The 20,316-nt window shown below is 37.5% G+C and overlaps 1 protein-coding gene across 5 annotated transcripts in view; it reads left to right on the top strand.

The window, feature by feature from the left end:
- PTPRR (protein tyrosine phosphatase, receptor type R) overlaps nt 1–20,316 on the top strand; it is a 274,286-nt gene that overhangs the window by 160,189 nt on the left and 93,781 nt on the right. For 4 of the 5 annotated variants that reach the window (XM_027542557.1, XM_027542556.1, XM_027542558.1 and 1 more), the window contains 2 exons: nt 2,595–2,705; nt 14,664–14,926. In XM_027542557.1, the coding sequence (XP_027398358.1) occupies nt 2,595–2,705; nt 14,664–14,926 (374 nt within the window). Of the gene's footprint in view, nt 1–2,293; nt 2,313–2,594; nt 2,706–14,663; nt 14,927–20,316 lie in introns of those variants that run through there. The other variant, XM_027542560.1, reaches the window with a different exon arrangement.

Raw genomic sequence — 20,316 nt, 5'->3', positions numbered from 1 at the left:
AGGAAACCGCCCACTTTTTAAATAATCAAACCAAACAAAACCCAGCAGCTTCTTCCACTGCCACAGAGTTAAAGGGAAAGTGATATGGTTGTGAAATAAGACGTGAAGATAATACAGTATGTTGGTGTGACCTGGCCATGGAGCCTTTGAATCATTGAACCCTCAGTCCCCTGTCAAAATGTAAAAGGCATCACAGTAACCTTATACAAAGGTTAGACTGGAGATTTTGTGAATTACAATCTTATGATTTGTGGGATCTTAACTACAAACTTTTGCATTTACTACCCTGCCCTTATCAAGGTTTTTAGATCTCTGTACAAATATAGTAGTGCTCAGTAGGACCAGCATGACTCAAAGGAAATCTGTTTACCAAGAAAGTGCAGTGACTAAGTTCTAGGAGTTCAAAACATGTGTCTTTCTAACTAGGGGTAGGGGGATGGGAGGTGGGAAGTTCATTCCTCCATCATTACTGCTTTGGTTAAAAGAGAAATCATAATTGATTTGTCTTAAGCAGAAAAGAACATGTTGATGTTCCAGGAGGTGTTGAACTATAGCAGGAAAAAAATGAACCAAATCAGGTTAGGAACACAAAATCTCTCTCCACCCACCTAACCACTCCTTTTTAATCCAAATTTTATATGAACTAAAGCTCAAATCCTCACACTTAAATTTGACAAGTTTATGCTGCCTACTTGAAGGCTTAAGTGCTTTGCTTTTATAGCAAGCAATAGATGCTATTTAGTTGCCAAAAAAAAGCTTATTTCCATATTTATACTTGATTTCTACAAGAGTTTTCTTTTCTATTAGTTTCTAGCTATGTTTACAAAGACATTGGAATAAAATATGGTCTGGCTAAGACAAGTTGTCACTTGAACCCAAGATTTCCTTTTTAGGAGGACATATGAGTTTCTACTTATCTGACAAATAAGCATTTTCAGATTCTCCATCAATTTACCACTCATGTATTTTAAAAACATGCATTAATCATTTCTTGCATCTATAAATTTGTCTCTGTCTTAAAGAAGGCAAGGTATTACATTGAATTTAAGTATATTTTACAAGCAAAAGAAAGGGAAATTAAGCTACTTCAAGCAATAGAAGTCTTCCTCACATAGTTATCACCACAACTGAACTCAAAGATCCTTTCTGTTCTGTTTTGTTCAACTTGCCACCAAGACTCACTTGAGTTTCAGGACAGAAGTTTTTCATAAAATATTTTTCAAAAGGCAAATATTTCTTTTTGTCTAATTTACAAATGTGGAATGCATTTTTTAAGTCTTGAAAAATAATTAACAATGATTTCAAAATTCAGACACCTACAAGAACAGGTTTTGCTGAAGACTTTTTTTTTGAGACAATTACTATTTCTTTCTCAGGATTCTATAGGTTGACTAGGATCAGCTGGGTGGCTCTTCTTTTCCACATAGTATAGGCTGAAGTCATCACAGTGGTTGCATTAAGTTGGGAATTCATCTGCCTCTGGAATGCTCAAGATGACCTCTCATTCTCCAGAGCCACTCTCTTTGTGGTTTTTAATCATTCACTATCCTATTGTTTAGGGCTTTCTTAATCACTGGAGACAGTTCAACTAAAGGGAAAAAAAAATCAGACTTCAACAAAATGTAATTTTAGATGAGTGGGAGCATTCAACTTGATTTAGCTTTATATGTTTTTCCTATTTGTGGACCATTTGGTTTCCAGCTAAATTTTCTTTAACCTAAATCTGTAAATTTCACTGAATTATAAAACTTATATAAAATTATAATTTATATAAATTATAAAACTCCATTGCATTATAAGATGTGATATTAGTAGATGCATTTTTTAAAAGAATAGGTAAAATTAAACTAAATCACTCATTGACATTTTATTCATGCTATTTCTCTACCCTTTCACCCCTCAAATAGTAAGCTAAGTTAATAAACAAACAAACAAATAAAACTATTTTCCTTTTATTACCTACCAAATAATTTTAGATATTTTGATGCTCCCTGTTGATTTCAGTAAAATATAAAGTCCTAACAATTTATATGGCTAAAGTGGTACATTCATCAGATTTTGACAAAATAGACTGGATTTTTAAAAAAAGATTTCATAAAAAAAGGAAGGAAATGATCTCGACATTGTTGCTGTTTATTAATGCATCATGAGACTGCACCTGTTTCACTTTTGTTTAAAAGTTGAGAGCAGTATTACAGCACATAAATCAGGGTGTTGGTGTTGTGGGAGGAGTCTGAAAACAGAGTAAGGAAAGCTTCAGAAACAATTTCCTCAACACAGAAAAGAGCAGAACTCTCTCACCTACGAACCAGGTAGTTTCTGAGAGAGAGCGCGAGGGACATTAACAAAGGCTGGGGCCCAGTATGCCATGCTGGGCATGCTTGCTCCTATACAGGAGATAAAATAGTCTTAATGTATGAGAACAGCAATCTGATGTCTCAGATCAGTTTGAGAAGCAGCTCTGGCAGCGGGGGATGTAGGTGTGTTCTACTACACTGGATGGAATCAAGCTAAAAATATGTTTAGTGTCTGATAAGAACGCCAGTCTCCTCAAGCTCTCATTTAACGTCGGACTTTCTGTTTTGCTTTCAAAGAAAAACGTTTTACAAGGGCAGCATGAAGCGGACAAAATCTGGAGCAAAGAAGGATTTTATGCTGTTGTCATTTTTCTCAGCATCTTTGTTATTATAGTAACGTGTTTGATGGTAAGTTTGTTTCTTTATATATTTCATCTTTTACTGAGCCCACCATTTGATATTACTGGATACACTGCCATTAAAAAGAATGTTGGAAAGACTGGGAATAGAAGCAAGGCTCTGATCCTGCTAGGTTGCAAATATTTCACATCTAACAGCAGAGTGAGAGCTAAAGGAAAACCTATGGAATTATGGATTCTGACCTGCAGAATAAGGCTATAATTGCACTGAGGCTTTTAGTAACTTGATCAACCCTGAGAATGAAGTTTCAGAAACTGATTTGCCGAGGTCACTGAAACCCTCAAAGTCATTTAAATCTCATGGGTGCACTTTGGGCTTGCTTTATTTCTTCTTTTATATCATCTTTATGCAACTTGGGAAAAATTTTTAAAGAAATATGTCTTAGGGGTAAATTTACTTCTTAATGAGAAAAATTAAGGTTTTCTTATTTTTAATGCACCTTGAAAGCACTTGATGAAATTCCAGTCATGAAAAGGAGATGATTATAGGCTACAAGGCTAAACAATCCATAATCAACTAATTCTTAGGTGAAAGAATAATGTAAAGTATAAAAGCATACACTGCAAATAGCTCTGTAAATGACAAGTTATAGATATGAAGCCTTTAAGAGTATATTTCAAAATTTTTAAAATAGAACTCCAAATAAACTTAAACACACTAAAACAGGCAGTGCTTCTTGGTGTTGAATGAATTAACAGTTACCTTTCTGACATAATGATAAAATATTCTGTTCTTTTGAAAATTCTGTGATATAACTTAAAATATTTGAAGTTTATAAATGGGTTTTAATATCTTTTTTCCTATGTGCTACATTATTCTTAATTTTGCACATTTCTAAAAGCATTCCCTCCTTAGTTTTTAAATGCCCCCTGCAAAAGACATCACTCCAATTATGCTTGCGGCAGTCAACAGTGTTGCTGAGTGTCTTAATGGGTTTTGTTTATTTGTGCTCCTTGTCCTGGGAAGGGGTTTATATTAGAAAGATTAAGGCTCAGTTTGGAAAGATAGAGGCTGAGTGGGTCTCAACTTCAAGGATATAAAACATTAAGGCCTTAAATAGGCTAAAGATTGGCATATTTCCTAGAATCTAAGCTTTAGAAAGTAGCAAGTTTCCAGTCACCCTAGAGTTCCCATCATCATGAATTCAGCGGCATCTTCTATGGGTCAGGCAGTCAGAAAGAAAATTTCTAAAAATTGTGACATGATCAACAAAAGAATAATTTAAGAGTAAGAATGCAGATTTTTATAGCTAAATAGTGGAGGTTATGGGTAAAAAAATTTAATGAAATTTGGAGGTTTTATGGAAATTTTGACAGACACCTCTGGACATTTTTTAGGTAGTATATGATATGGTTCTTGTTATGGTTACTTGAGTTTTAAAATATGTGGTTCTTTTTTTCTTTTTGTAATAGAGGAAATCTCAAGTGTTGTCCTCTGTCTTATAAGTCACAATTACAGTGTTTTTCTGCTTGGAACATTGGAAGGAAGAGGAAAATAGAAAGGGATACAGAGAGATTCAAGTGGAGATTGTATCATGTCTGACTCTTTGTGACCCCATGGACTGTAGCCCTGATAGATCAGTTGGTAAAGAATCCACCTGCAATGTAGGAGACCTCAGTTAAATTCCTGGGTCAGGAAGAACCCCTGGAGAAGGGATAGGCTACCCACTCCAGTATTCTGGGCTTCCCTTGTGTCTCAGCTGGTAAAGAATCTACCTGCAATGCAGGAGACCTGGGTTCGATTCCTGGGTTGGGAAGATCCTCTGGAGAAGGGAAAGGCTACCCACTCCAGTATTCTGGCCTGGAGAATTCTGTGGACTGTATAGTCCTTGGGGTCACAAAGAGTTGGACACAACTGAGTGACTCACTTCATTTCACTTCACTTCGGACTGTCGCCCATCAGGTTCCTCTGTCCATGGGATTTTTAAGGCAAGAATACTGGAGTGGGTTGCCATTTCCTTCTCCAGGATCTTCCCTATCCTGGGATCGAACCTGCATCTCCTGCACTGGCAGGCAGATTCTTTACCACTGTGCCGTCTGGGAAGCCGCCTTGTACAGCAAGTAAATACTTAAGATCCAGAAGAGCAAAGGCAAGGATGAAAGGAAGAAAGTGGGAAAGCAGATTCCTTAGCAGCTCGTGAGCACTAGAAGGCTGAGGGAGTCAGAGCAGAGGTTGCTATTAACTTGTTAGATATGCTCCAAATTCTGTATCTATAGCTCAGAGTGGATCCCCATGTATCCAACATGATTGGATAAATCCCCACCCTACATATTGGTCTCCAGTAGCAATAGAACCTGTAGTCACCACACATTAAACTACCTGGAGCCAGGGAACAACTGACCCTTCTTTTCCCAAAAGCTGCAAAGCATCCATGTAAAATCCAAAAATCTAAGTCTGCTCCAATGTTGCTGGAAGAAACCGAGAATGAAATGTTTCAAAAGTGTGTAGGCGATTGCTCCCTTCAGGGCTGGCAGGTAGATTCATCAATTCATTTAATCCAGAAATTCCTGCAGTGGGTTCACTGTGAGCCTGTTGGACCTTTGGGCAAAGGAAGGAACAAAACAGATAAGGTCCCTGTGCTCATGGTGCCTATTCTCCAGAAGAAGACAGAGACAATAATTTACTGTTTTAAAAAATTAAATAGTGTTCATATTCTATGATTCCTAGTATATGACATTCTGGCAGAGGCAAAACTATAGAGACAGTAAAAAGATCAGTGGTTGTCAGAAGTTGTGGGGGAGAGATGAGTAGTTCAGACTTTTAGGGTAATGAAACTTTTCTGTGCGATACTTTTACAGTAATGCATACATGACATTATGGATTTGTCAAAACCCATGGAACGTACAGCATCAAGAGTGAGTGAGCCCTAATCTACGTTCTAGACTTCAGTTAATGATAACATAGCAATGTTGAGTTAATTAGTAACAAGTATGCCACACGAATGCAAGATGTTAGTAATAAGGGAAGTTGTTGAGGGAGGTGGGGGAGGGGGCAATATGAGAGCTCTGCTCTCTGCTCAATTTCTAATAAACCTAACACCACTTCTTAAAAACAAAGTTTGCTTATTTTGTAAAGAATCAAAAGCATTAAGTGCCATGAAGAGTTTATGGTGAGATAATAGTGAATGAGTGGAGCAGAGCAATCAAAGACAACTGAGGTATCTGAAAAAGTAGGGACAGGGCCTCCCTGGCAAAGGATGTGACAGGTGGAGGATGGAATGGAGCAGCTGACGCTGAGGCAGGAGTCCTCTCTGGCTTCCAGGAGAAGGGCAGAAGCTGTTTCAGGCAGAGCTTTGATGTGATCTGATTTGTGAATTTAAAAGATCAGAGTCTCTGCTGGTGGAGAGCGGTTGGGGATAGAACTTGGGGTGAAGTGTTGGAGCAGCTATTGGATTAGCCTGATGAGAAATATGATGGTGGCCCTGAGTTAGGGGGTGGGGGTAGAGATGGAGAGGAGTGAAGGATTGGGATTTATTTGTAGGTGGAATTGAAAAGACTTGCTATGTACTGATTCTCTGGGAGGAAGAAAGAGAAAAACGAAGGATGACTCTCAGGTTATTTGACTGATAATCCGGATGGTTGTGTTTCCATTTCCTGGGAGAGGAATCCATTCAAGATGGGGAGTAGTGAGACAGAAGAAACACTTTTGATTTGTATCCCAATAGATTTTGAATAAATGAAAGAAAGTAGTAGAATGATATGTTTCAAACAGGATCTTCCATTTTACTGTGAAAGGGTCAATTTAAAAAATAGAAGGGGAATCAGCAGTATAGAAAGGAATTAATATTGATAGAAAAATAACTAGTACCTGTTACACAGGAATATGATGAAGTTAAGTTTATCTGATACAACTTAACCACTGACAAGTTCACATGGAGGACTGGTCAAATGTGATTCTCTAAAATAAGCTTATCTTTGTACATGTTCAAGTGTTTTTGATAATGATCTTGATTTAAAGTCAGTTTTTTCCTCGGATCTCTCTGTAATAGTTACACTCTCACTCTTGTGACTTTCAAACAAATATATTCTGGTTTCTGTTTCCCATAATTTTGTTGATTCCATGGCAAAGGAAAAGATATAACTCAGAAATTTCCCTCTGGCATTAATTATATTTATGAAAGATCAAATGCCATTATTTGTGTCCAAGCCTTCCTCATATCATAGAAATGAAAAGCATGTGGTTTTGTTATGAAATTATATAGGTAAATTACTGTCACGGAGGATTACATGCTCTGTAACAATAACATAAGGCTTGGCAAAATTTTTGAAATATGGCATATTGTTTACTTTCCTTAAAATTAAAAAAAAAAAAAGTATGTTGCCAGGCATAAAATTAGACACGCATGACATTTTCAAATGTGTGACTTATTTAGCACCTCTCAAATGTGAACGCAGAGTGGGTGGCGCAGCAAATAGACAAATACAATTTTCCAGGGAAAAACGTGTGGGCAACTTCCAATCCATTCAGTCTGTTTTAGGTGGAGGAATATATTACTGAGAAGAATTAAAACTGGAATAAATAATAGAAAGAATGTGGTTTATCACCTGCATTACATCTCCAGTGCACTTAGAAGTTTATTAACAAGTGCAGAAGTATTTATGGAATTAGGTAGAGCTGTCTACAGACCAGATTGCTACTGGAAAGCAATTTGATTTTATTTGTTTTTGGCTGTGCTGGATCTTCCTTGCCACATGAAGGCTTTCTCTAGTTGTGGCGAGCTAGGGCTGCTCTGCATGCTGGTGCACCGGCTTCTCATTCCATGGCTCCTCTTGTTGCAGAACACAGGTTCCAGGTGCTCCGGCTTCAGTAGTTGCAGCACATATGCTCAGTAGTGGTGGTGCACAGACTTAGCTGCTCTGCAGCATGTGGGATCTTCCTGGACCAGAGACTGAACCCACGTCCCCCGTGTTGGCAGGTGGATTCCTGTCCACTGCACCACCAGGGAAGTCCTGGAAAGCAGTTTTAGAAAACACATAAAAAGTAGATGTTTGGGTCAATAAAATCTCTGCCCGTAGAAGAGCCATCAATATGTCATTCAAAATGTTTGTCTAGTCATGGTCTTGGTAGTGGACAAAGCAAACTCTCTATTGGACTACCTAATGTAGCCTGAACATCACAAGGAAAATTCATGTCAAAGGTGAACATATACAGCCACACTTTTCTAATATGTTATAGGTAATTCCTAGTGGTTCAGGAAATGGGACTAGATTCCGAGCTGGAATGCTTTGGTTACAGAACCACTTTCCAAAGTAGACATATCTCTCAAAGTAATTTTCTGTTTTTTTCTGTATTAATAGAAACCATTCAGCTCAAAATACAACCCTCTCAATAATAACAAAAATAATATAACAACTATAATAACTAGTTTCTTCCAGGCAGTACTAAATGTACTGCCTGGTACTAAACAATATATTTTTAACACACTTCATTGACATACAAAAATCTGTACATGTTTAATGTAAACAATTTGACGAGTTTGGAGACAAGCATACACCCATGAAACCATCACCATAATCTATGTCATAAATATATCTATCAGCTCCAGTAGTTTCTCTTTTCCTCTTTATTATGATTTGTGCTGTGATAAGCACACTTAACACAGTATCTGTCCTCTTAGCAAATTTTAAGTATACAGTACAATAATTTATTAATTATAGACTTTATATATATACACAATGTATTTTAGTTTCCTAATTTTACTGACAAGGAAACCAAGATCAGAGAAGATAAGTGACTTGACCAAGAACAAGCAGTATGTGGGTGTCTGAGAGCAGAGGTGGGAATTCAAATCCAAGTCTATTTGGATTAAAAGTCTGGGTTCTTTCCCGTGATTTTATATGTAAAGGGATCACACTGTAGTTTCTTCAAATCCTGTCACTCTGTCTTGTGAACATCTATTTCTGGCCACGAAGGAGTCTAGAAATCAATGACAATGTCTGTGTTAATTAGAGACATTCAACTCAGGCAGACGTAATAAATGTGCACTACCATACCTGCTGTCGACACAGCTCTATTTTACACCTAGTGCCTTGTACTGGACATCATTTTTACACATCTGTCTCTTCTGGAAGCCTGTGAATCCCCAGAAGCGAGGACTGTGTGCTATCTTTGCCCCCACAGTGTTGTTCCTGCAATGTAGTAACAAGCGATTCACATTTTATTCAACTAAAAGAAATGAATGAACTGTTTCAGAACTAACTGTAAACTACTGCAAAGGAGAAGTGCTATGACTGTTAGTTGGTGGCATCCTCTTGAGATCTGAACATATTTTAATCCAAACAGATGTTTTTTGTGTTAGTCACCTATGAGTTTTATTGAAATGTATTTGATGTCTGACATTGCATAAGTTTAAGCTGTACAACTGAATAAGATTTTTAAAATGAAAATTATAAGCTGCAAAATAACTTTATAGGATTATTTTAAGCTTCCTCTCATTTGTTTCTCTGGTTTCTCTGGTTCTCTTCCTCCTGTTATTTTTTTGCTCCTGCAATAGTTTTGATTTTTACAGATTCTTTCATTCAATATTCCATTCTCTTTCTTTTTTCAAATGATCAAATGAGTGTGTTGATAATCCCAAGATTTAAACAGAAAGTTCTTAAAGGGAAAGTTATATTGACTTGCCACTCCAACAGCAAGCTTTTAGGTAGAGTTTGGAAACAAAGTCCATTCATATAGAGAAACATACATATGGTATATTCCAGATCTCGATCTGCACAGAGAAAAATTTCTGACAACACTTTTTCAGAGGCTTTGGGAAAAAGATGGGGAAGAAGATCTGTGGGGATTTAAAAGACACTGTAGTGGAGAATGATTATAGGAATACATCAGGAAGCCTGGATTCTAAACTTCATTTCTAACTTGCCATAAGTCACTCAACCACGGATTTAAATGTGAAGTGACTGACTATACCAGGTGATTTTTAAGGTCCCTTATACCAGTTTCTCGACAGCAGCACTGCTGACATGTTGGCCTGGATAATTCTATCAGGAATGGGGGTTGTCCTGTCCATTGCAGGGTACTTAGCATTCTCTCCAGCCTCTGCCCGCTGGAGGCCAGTGTCCCCCTGCACACACCCTAGTGCACACTGTATGTGTGTGCATGCTAAGTTGCTTCAGTTGTGTCTGACTTTTTGCAACCCCCTTGACTGCAGCCCACCTGGCTCCTCTGCCCATGGGATTCTCCAGGCAAGAATATGGAGTGGGTTGCCATGCCCTCCTCCAGGGGATCTTTCTAACCAAGGATTGAACCCGTGTCTCATGTCTCCTGCATTGGCAGACAGGTTCTTTACCACTAGCATCATCTGGGAAGGCCAGTACCATGACCAAAAGACATTTCCAGATGTGGCCAAATCTCCCAGGAGGGCAAAATTCCTGCTGGGAAGTGTTGGGAAACACTTCTGTAGAGCTTAATTCCATGACAACTGCTCTATAGGCCAAGTACCAACCTCTCCAGTTCTTTTCACATTTTGTCAGACAGACCAGCTCTCTCTGTTGAATATTTAAACAGTTCTTAGGAGTATTGTATATTCTCCAGGTTCTGCTTCCCCTAATTAAAGATGTAGAAATCAGCTTTTACACATACTGCATAGATATAGATTTAAAAAGTGACCTCTAACCGGAGATGAAGTAAAGAGATGATTGTAAAATATGTGGCGAGGTTCACCACCAAGAACATAAGCTCATGAGTGGTATAGAAGGACTTTGAATCAGAGCTAATTTTCCACTAACACCTGTCAGTGGAACTAGGGAGAAGGCTGACATTTTCTTGGCTTTCTCATTTCCATTTTTAAAATATTTATTTATTTATTTGCCTGTGCTAAGTCTTTGTTGCAGCACATGGGATCTTTAGTTGTGGTATATGAGATTTAGTTCCCTGACCAGGGATTGAACCTGGGCCCCCAGCATTGGGAGCTCAGAGTCTTAGCCACTGGCCCACCAGGGAAGTCTCTCTCATTTCCATTTTTGAAATATGCTTCTCCAAAACTCTAATGTAAACAGACAAGTGAATGTTTTGATTTATGTATTATAAGTGAAGTGAAGTCACTCAGTCATATCCGACTCTTTGCGGATGGATGGAGGAGCCATGGGATTTTCCAGGCAAGAGTACTGGAGTAGGTTGCCATTTCCTTCTCCAATATGTATTATAGTTGACTGTGAAAAAGCTTAGAATATACAATATATGCATTATCCTTGATTAAATAGATTTTTGTAAATATATGTCTGTTTCTTTTCTCATTCAGGAAAATAATTTACTATTAAAAAATGAAAAACTGTCTCAAATTCTAATTTCTTCATCTTCAGTAATTACGTATTTATCTTAATACATACATGTCATCTAATTGATATTGTTCTATTGTGGGTTTTGTTTGTGCAGAATGTTGACAAAGTGCTTTTTGAAGGTTATAGAAACTGAAAAGAAGCAGCAAGTCGAAAAACATCTCCCCATCCTTAGGCATTATCTTCAGTATTTTCTATCCTACAGAAAGTAGTTACATGCCACTTAATATTGAACATCATTTTTCCTTATGCAATAATATTTGTCACAGGAATATTTAGAACCCATTGTTTCAAAAATTCAAGATTTAGCTTTACCGTTCCATAGTCAACTTTTATACCACCAGTATAAAAGTTACCACGTTATACAAAAGTGAACTGACATAAAAGGCAAGAAGGACTCTCCTTAATTTCCTGGCAGTTTGATTTATAATATGCATTTCTAGTTATACCTCATCTGTGCATAGTCCTTTTCCTTAAAAGAACTTTATTTTTTAATATTTCTATTTATTTATTTATTTGGCTGTACAGGGTCTTCATTGCAGGATGTGGGATCTTTAGTTGCAGCTGGATGGCATCACTGACTCAATGGACGTGAGTCTCAGTGAACTCTGGGAGTTGGTGATGGACAGGGAGGCCTGGCATGCTGCGATTCATGGGGTCGCAAAGAGTCGGACACGACTGAGCGACTGATCTGATCTGACCTGTGAACACTTAGGTGCAGCATATGGGATCTAGTTCCCTGACTAAGGATCGAATCTAGGTCCCTGGCATTGTGGGTGTGGAGTCTTAGTGACTGGACCAACAGGGAAGTCCCAGAGAGAACTTTCAGTGAACAAAGATGTACTCCTAGATTTGGTGATGTTCAAACCCATTGCTAGAATCACATGGGAAGCAGATGTGATTTCAGAGTTGATCTTTAAGAACGATGGTGTGGCAAAGAGCATGCACATAAGGGGTGGGAAGTGATCAGTCCTTTGAAGCAGAGGGGCCTTGAGTTTGGCTCTCCCACAACTAACTGCTGGCTTTGGAGCAGCCACATTAGTTAGCTAAACTTCATTTTCTTTCATGTATAATTAGGTCAGAAGGACCTCTATTTTATATATATAAATATATAAAACCTGTATATATGTTATTGACACACTGATAATGTTGCATTTAAGAGTTGAATATTGTGAACATGTAAATTATCTCATTTAATATTCACCAAAGCTTTATGGGATACTATTGTAATCCTCATTTTATTAGTGAGTGATGACCCTCAGGTTGGGAGGGATCAAGAAATGAATGTGCCCACTACACACAGCTGCAAGATACAACAGAGAGAGAAACATCAGGAATAAAGACTTTAAGTAAATCTTCCAAATTAATGTTGTGACTTGGGAGTAAAATGTTTGAGTCCCAATTCTCAGGTTCTAATATCATAGAGGTCTGCTCTAGATGTGAATCTCTACCATAATTTTGTGCAGTGAGGCTGGGACGGTGGTGACCTTTTCTTCCTTTTGCCCCAAGCACACAGGTGGGTGGGACAGCTGAGGTTCCGGACTCCTTGGAGGAGCCTGTAGCCAGAGAAAGAAGGAGGTCTTTCTTTCCTAAACTCCTAACGTCCTAACTTCCGTTCCCTCTGTATCCCTAACTAAAACTATATTCATCCATACTTTTTTCTTTGCCCTCTTTCAACTTATTTCTTGTTATTACAATCTGAGATGTTGGAACTAAATAAATTTATTTTTCACTCTACATTTAAATAATTCCAGGGCTCCCTTTCATATTACAGTTTCTATTTCTTCAGTTCTTCATTTGGAGTCATCTCTCTCATGACTCTGAGTAAAGTTTTTTCAGGAAGGGTAGACAGGTAATACATCTTATGAAACCTTGTGTCTTTGAGAAATTGCTCCTGCTGGCTTTATTCACATGAATATCAGTTTATCTAGGTATGGGATTCATATGTCCTCTGTAATATGCATTTTTTCTCAAAGTCATAAAAATTGCTCCGTTTTCTTCTCACATTCACTCTTCTTTCAATCGACATACTTTAAAAAAAAACTAAGAACTTTTTTCATTCCATATCCCTAAATTCCATAGAAACAGGATACAGACTATTTTGTCTATTTTGTACTTCACACAAGGCACTGAAAAATAGTTTTGGATGACTTGCTTCTCTCTCTTATTCTGGTTTATTATTTACCATAACTCTTCTCTGAAGTCCATATCCCATCTTTTCTCTTGTTTTCATCTTCATCTGTTTCTCCTTTGCTATAGATTCCATGCAGACTCTCAGCTTTGTCATATCTAACTGATTGTATTTTCTGCATTCTCAGTTCTGTTCTTTATTGCTTAAAAGAAGATTTACACCCTGCTCCTGAGTTTTCAGTTCTTTGAATTCTTTTCTTCTTAATTTCAGTCTAATACCTTCTCATCTTAGATTGTTGTGTTTTTGTTTCATCCTGATTCTTTTTTTTATAACTGAAGTAGAGGAGTTATCATCAAGAAAGGAGAAAAAACTATGAAGCCATTATACTGTACATCTTAAACTTTAAACGTATACAATGTTATATGTCAATTATATCTCAGTAAAACTGAAAAAAGACTATATGAAAACACATAAAATATAAAATTAATATTTTTAAAAGAAAAGAAAAAAAAGGGGAAAGGGGCTTATAAAAAGGAAAGCCTGAGGACAGGAAGGACAAACCTTGATCTCTTCACAAGTTGGTCCACTGGCGTGTCCCAGCAAAGTCAGTCCTATTCTTTTAAAAGTTTTAAAACTTTCTGAATTGAGTTAGCCATTCCAGAAAGGACTCTGAGAATGAAGAAACATGACACTTTGGCTTTTTTTCAACACACATTAAAAATTTTAAGGAGCAAGAAGTAAACAAGAAAATTCTCATTGTCCAAATTATTCTTTAACATGGGCCCTAAATTTTAATTTTTTCAAGTATTTACTAGATACTCAAATTAATGTGACTAATGCATTTCTTACATTAAGAACTTGTGGCTTATTGCATTGCTATGCTTTAATTAATACTTTATGAGACTTTCTTCTTACACATTGTAGTGGTTGCAGATCTCTATTTCTATAGAAGTCATAAGTCTCTATATCATGGCTATTCTTTCTATAAGTTTTCCATGTCAGTTGTTTTAAATTAGAGTTTACATGTGATCAAACTGACATCTGATACTTTTATAAAATTAGCCATATTTGTTTTTGAGTTCTATTTGAAAAGCAGACTCATGTACATATATGTTTAATATGTTTGTACTCCTTGTGAGGGCATGTTTGCTCAGTTACTTCAGTCGTGTCTAACACTTTGCAACCTTGTGGACTGTAGTCCACCAGGTTCCACTGTCCATAGGATTCTCCAGGGAAGAATACTGGCACGGGCTGCCATTTCTTCCTCCAGGGGATCTTTCTGACCCAGGGATTGAACTCAAGTCTTCTGCATTACAGGTGGATTTTTAAACACTTGAGCCACCAGAGAAGCCCTTTGCACTCCATAACTGGAAACAAACTGTATCTTTTTGAAGAAAATCCTCAATAGTATAAAACTGAGAAATTTTCCTAGGAAGCTTTGCTCACTTACTTTGGTTTGTCTTCTAAGTTGGGATGGAGATCATATTCTGTTGTTGAACACGAAAAACTGATGGAAATTTTTTGTATCTCCTTCCATAGATTCTTTACAGATTAAAAGAAAAATTTCAGCTTTCCCTGAGACAAGATAAAGAGAAAAATCAGGAGATCCACCTATCACCCATTGTATTACAGCCTGCACATTCTGAGGACAAGACAGCCAACAGCATGGTCCAGCCTGAACAGGCTCCAAAGGTACTGAGTGTGGTTGTGGACCCTCAAGGCCGATACACTCCTGAGATCAAAGCTACCACCTCTGTCTGCCCTTCTCCTTTCAAAATGAAGCCCATAGGACTTCAGGAGAGGTAAGAACTTTTTCTAGATTCCCCTGACAGGTTGCTTTTTTTTTTTAAAGAGTATTCCTAACTGAGAAGGATAGAACTAGACACGATTGGCATACTGGGTAGAATCGTTCATCACCAAATGAACACTAGGAGGAAGTGGTTTTTGTTGTCCCCTAAAAGAGTCTAGCTGTGTTATCAATAATCTTTCAGTCCCATCTGATTTTGATAAGACTTGGGTCTGGTGTAGACCCAAGTCGAGTCTTCTTCAACTACAGGAGAGCTTCTATAATCATTTATTGAGTGCTTTTTTTTTTTTTTTCCTTGTTTTTTTTTTTAAATTTTATTTTATTTTTAAACTTTACAAATTGTATTAGTTTTGCCAAATAACAGTATCATGTTTAATTGTCATCAAAACTCTAGTAGATAGAAGGTATGGGAATAAGAATATTTATTAGACATAGTAGAGTATTTCCCACCAAAGACCACATTCTTGTAAGAAGGTAGAAAGAGTCTATACCACAAGTTAATTTTTATAAAGTTTTGCCTCTGCTTCCCTTGAGCCAAACAAACAGTAAATATCCCAAGCTTCATGACATTATTTTTGATGTTTACCTGCCTTTGTGATATACTTGTACTGGTACGTTCCCATTTAAAGCAAATTTAAATAGGAAAACTAAAATATGCAAAATATTTAAATAAGGGGCTAATTCTTTGCTTCCTCAAAATTTTAAGTAAAGCTTTCCCGTGGTATGTCTTAAAATAAGAAGCTTTGTGCTTACATTTGAAATATGATTGATATTATATCCAACACTGCACATCAGGGTAGTGGGGAACTGAGAGCGTCTTAAGGTTCTTTCTCCCAGGTTCGTCCTCTGCTTATTTCCCTGGGTCTCCATTTTCTATCACTGTCCTTGTTGTTGCCTTAGGTTTTTAGATCATGTATGTAAATTTTGATTGTATTTTTTTATCACATGTGCACACATACACCCCACATTTCAGAAAATATATTTTGGGGCTTTAAGAATTGCAAAAGACCAAGTGGGTAATTCAAATTTCTTTGAAAATATTATCAAAGAACAATAAATGAAGTGAAAAGAAAGGAGTTTGTTGCAGTTATCTCCAACGTCCTATAAGAGTACTTTGACTCCATGATGGAAGGGAAATGGAGAACAATCAAGTCATTCTTCCTACCTCCTCCCCCAGAAGCCTTGGTTTCCTTATGAATCTACTTGGGTCTACATGGACCATTCTCTTACTTAGATGCCACCAAATTGCTGTCTGGGCTGCAATCTTAAAGGGCAGACAAGATGAACTTTCTCCCTAAGGCCAACCGGAAGAATGACTCCAGACCCAGCTCAGCCATTTCTGGATTGAGTGATTTCTGTCTATCTGGGTCTTGCTTTCTTCTTCTGCAATATGAAGGAGCTAAACTTGACTTTTTCATTTCCTTCAGGCTCTTTTATGCTTGTTACCTAAATTAGTTTCAGGCCTTTATGTTTGCTTCAAAGAGAAACCTTGAAGAAGGTGTCTGAGCAGCAGTGGTGTAGAAAGGACAGGGTGGCAGAAAAGATCTGGTCAGATGAAAGTGATAAGGGGGTCACAAAGATGATTTAAAGTTGATAATAAAACTGACTGAAAATCAGACTAATTTTTATTAGCATCATGCACCACCAGTTCTGAGCAAGGTCAGCAGTTTAGTCCTCTGGGGAGAATCTATTTCCAGTATCCTGCCCTTTGTTGGCTACTTCTGGGCATGTTTGAATTTCAAGGGGCAGAAGGTTAAGTATCCATTAATTCATTGAAATGAAGTGAATGTTTAAGAAAGGATTGCACAGTGATGGTGTCTTGCTCCTCTTTGTGGTCTACTTGGGGGACTCTGGAGAGTAAGTGTGTGATCCGTATTAAGTGGATTCCCTGCCTCCTGGTCTACAGACTTTCCTGCATCCCCACTCATTGCCTTCCACTTCCTGCCTTGAGCAGGAAAAAACTCTTCTCTCCACAAGGGCTCCAGCTCCTCCCTCCCCACCCTGATAACTTACTCTATCAAATTTCTTCGTCTATGTTCAATGGCAACCTTTTTGCTGATGCAATGCCCTCAGCATGAAAATGGTTCTCTTTTGTATCAAAGAAACTCCCTTCATCCAGTCCCTCCTCTGATTTTTGTCTTTTCTTCCTTTCTCAGATGTGTCTTAAATAAGCAGTTTATTTGGTGCCTCTATGATCTTCTTTAAGTCTCCATCCTCACTGTTTCTCTCACATCTTCTTGCCAAGTATGTCAGTGGTCTAACCACCGAAGTCAGAGCACATGTTTTGTTTCTTTTTACATCCAACATTAACACCCACTTCCTGTTTGAAACTCTCTCTTCCTTTGGCTTCCAAGACATTAGTTTTCCAGTTCTTGAGTGGCTTCTTTTAGGCACTGATAAACTTTCTCCCCATAACTTCAGAGTTTCATCAGAGAGGTAGATTGAGCTGAAGATACTTCTTTAGGAATCAACCATGTAAAAGGTAGTAAGAGAAAAAGAGGAAGATGGTCTTGGATTACCTGTGTGTGGTTGAACTACCCAGAAAAGAGACAAGTGGTCCTGGGGTGAGGAGTGGAGGTAAGGAATAGGCAAGGAATATGGAGAAGGCAATTCAAGCATCGCTTTCTCTTGAAAGTCATTACCTCCTTCTGCTTCTTCCTCTCACCCACCTTCCAACCCAGATTCAGTTCCTTCTCCCCCATGCCCCTCTATCCTAGTCCCATAATCTTGTATGCATACAGTATTTATAAACTTCTTAGGTAAAATTTTTAATAATCTGTCTTACCCCATAAACTCTAAGCTTCTTTAGAGCACATATATGCTTTATTTGTCTCTTCCATATAAAACATAATTCCTAAAAAGCAAGAGCTCCTGTAAATAAATGCTGTAATGAATGTGTGAATGTTATATTGAATAAGCCTCAGGTTAACAGCCAGTTCTTGTAGGGAAACACCTTATTTATTCCATCATCCCTATTCTCATCCTGTGTTTCTACCATAATTCCCTTGCCAAGATGTCATAGTAATGAGGGTTTTAAGAGTGGTAAAAGATGAGAGATATACAGTGTTCCATATAGAAGAAACTTTTCTGAGAATTTTAAGCCTTAAAAGATAATTTATGTTTATATGTTCTAATGGTGCCTTTAAAACAGCCTTGTGTTTTATAGCCTTCCATCTCCTGATCCCAGAGTGAAATAATAATCCTCTGTTTATTGCATGAAAGTCTGGCTTCATTAAAATCACCGTGAGATCATAAAAGCTGCATTATGAGTCATTTGTCCCCAAAAATCTTTTGGGTCATACCATATAAATCTCTCATCCCTTAGGGGGAGAATCTATCCCTCTGACATAATTGATAATAGAATATAATTTTAAATTAAAAATAAATAAAGGAAAATATAGAGACTAACTGAATATGCTTGACTGAGTACAAAGGGTATACCCTGAAAATTATGCAGATTAAAGAATTTTAAGGGGACAGAGCAGTCCCCTTGTTTTCCTCTATTTCCAACTAGTCACCAGGTCATATGGATCCTTACTACTTGGATTTCCTCATTTTCAATTCCTCTCTTTGTAGCCATCACCCTGGAACTAGCTCTCATTACTTTATATTTACATTATTATGTCCTATGATTATAAAAATGGCATTAGGACTAATGGGATTATATATTTCACGTATATGACTTTATTTCATCATTTCTGTCTGATCTAATACTCTTCCCTCCCTCAGTTCATACTATACACTCTTCAGATTTATCTTGCTATAACAATACTTACATTATGTTACATTGCTGTGAATGAATCCTCAATAGCTCCCCTTTGCCTGCAGGATAAGGCACAGACCACCTTGATGAGCCTTAGAGGTCCTGTACTATCTGGCTCTGAATGTTCTATTCACCACAATGCCCCCAAGTAAACCCTGCAGTCTGTTCTCAGTGGGCCGTGTCCCTGTCTATGTGTGCGGCTTTGTTCAGCTGGTTCCTCCTCATCCTCCTTACTGCTATCTCTAGTCTCCAGGTCCCAACACGAAACTTACCTTCTACCTTTGGCCATGACCCCTACTGAAGCCCACAGTGTTTTTTAACACCTCTGCATTCTCACATGTACCACACTTCTAGCAGCGATTTTAATTAAAGAATCATTCAGAAAAGGACTGAAATGGGTTTTTGATAGATTGTCCTGTCCCCTCACCAGCTTGTGAGAGTCTTAACGACAGGTACAGGCTCAAGATATTTCTGTGTGTTTCATATTCCCGTGTGTTCCGTGGTTCCTGTAAGCACAATATATTGTAAACACTTGAAAACTATTATGGAGTTAATTAAGTAATGCTCCTTTACATATGAGGATCTCAAATATTTATTTTAAAAATTCCATAAAAACAGATAGTCTAATGATAAACTATGAGCTGGGTCTCTGTGCTAATACTACTTGACATTTACTAAAAAAGTGACTCAAAAGGTTAATTAAATCCTTTTGGTACAGTTTTCCCAATCTACAAAATAGGTATGATAGTATCTGTTCGACCTTTTTTCAAAGGATACCATAAAATTAACGATCAATATAGGGACCTTCCCTGGTGGTCCAGCAGTCACACCGTTTCCACTGCAGGGGGCGTGGGTTCAATACCTGATTGGGGAACCAAGATCCCATGTGCAATGTACTGCAGACAATTTATTTTTTTAATTTTAAAAAATTTTTTGAATAAAATTTAAAAAACCCAATCAATACAAAATGATATTCTTCTTTTAAGAAGGAAAATTAAATCTAGTACTGTTTTCATTTTTCATTCTCCGATCTCATTCCATAAGCCTGTATTAAGTGAGTTTTATTTTTGAACTTAAGAATGTTGAAACTTCTTTTAAATTGATTTGATACAGTTGAACCTGCTATCCGACATCATAAATATTTTTAACTGTTGCTTGACCTACAGGTTTTCTCATCCTGTTTATAAATTTGGATATTTAATACTATTTAATAATTATTAATATCAAATTAAATCAATTTTCATCTAACAAAGAAATTCATTTCCCACTTGAGTCCATGAATCTGAGAGCTACATTCAGGTGCTTGCTCCACACCTTCTACATGTATAACTTGCTTGTTCACCAGTGATGAGAATAGCACATGCTGTGCAAAGGTCTTGTGACAGTTAAGCCAGACAACCAATGTCACAGGCTGGCTCAGCAGGAGGCCACGGTTAGCTCCTATTCCTTCTTCCTTTGTCCCACTCCTGTCCTCCTCAAATTCTTCTCTTGTCCCTCTCAAGGAAACTGTATTTTATAGCTGGTTTTTGCCAGCTTCCAAATGCCCAGTAAACAAGAGATCACACTCAGACCTTAGAATGGTACACTTTCTTCTGTATGAAGACAGAGAACTTGTAAATAGA

Source organism: Bos indicus x Bos taurus, chromosome 5 (assembly GCF_003369695.1).
Source record: "Bos indicus x Bos taurus breed Angus x Brahman F1 hybrid chromosome 5, Bos_hybrid_MaternalHap_v2.0, whole genome shotgun sequence".
In the NCBI taxonomy this organism is placed as follows: domain Eukaryota; kingdom Metazoa; phylum Chordata; class Mammalia; order Artiodactyla; family Bovidae; genus Bos; species Bos indicus x Bos taurus.
This window is presented reverse-complemented; position numbering and strand designations above follow the sequence as displayed.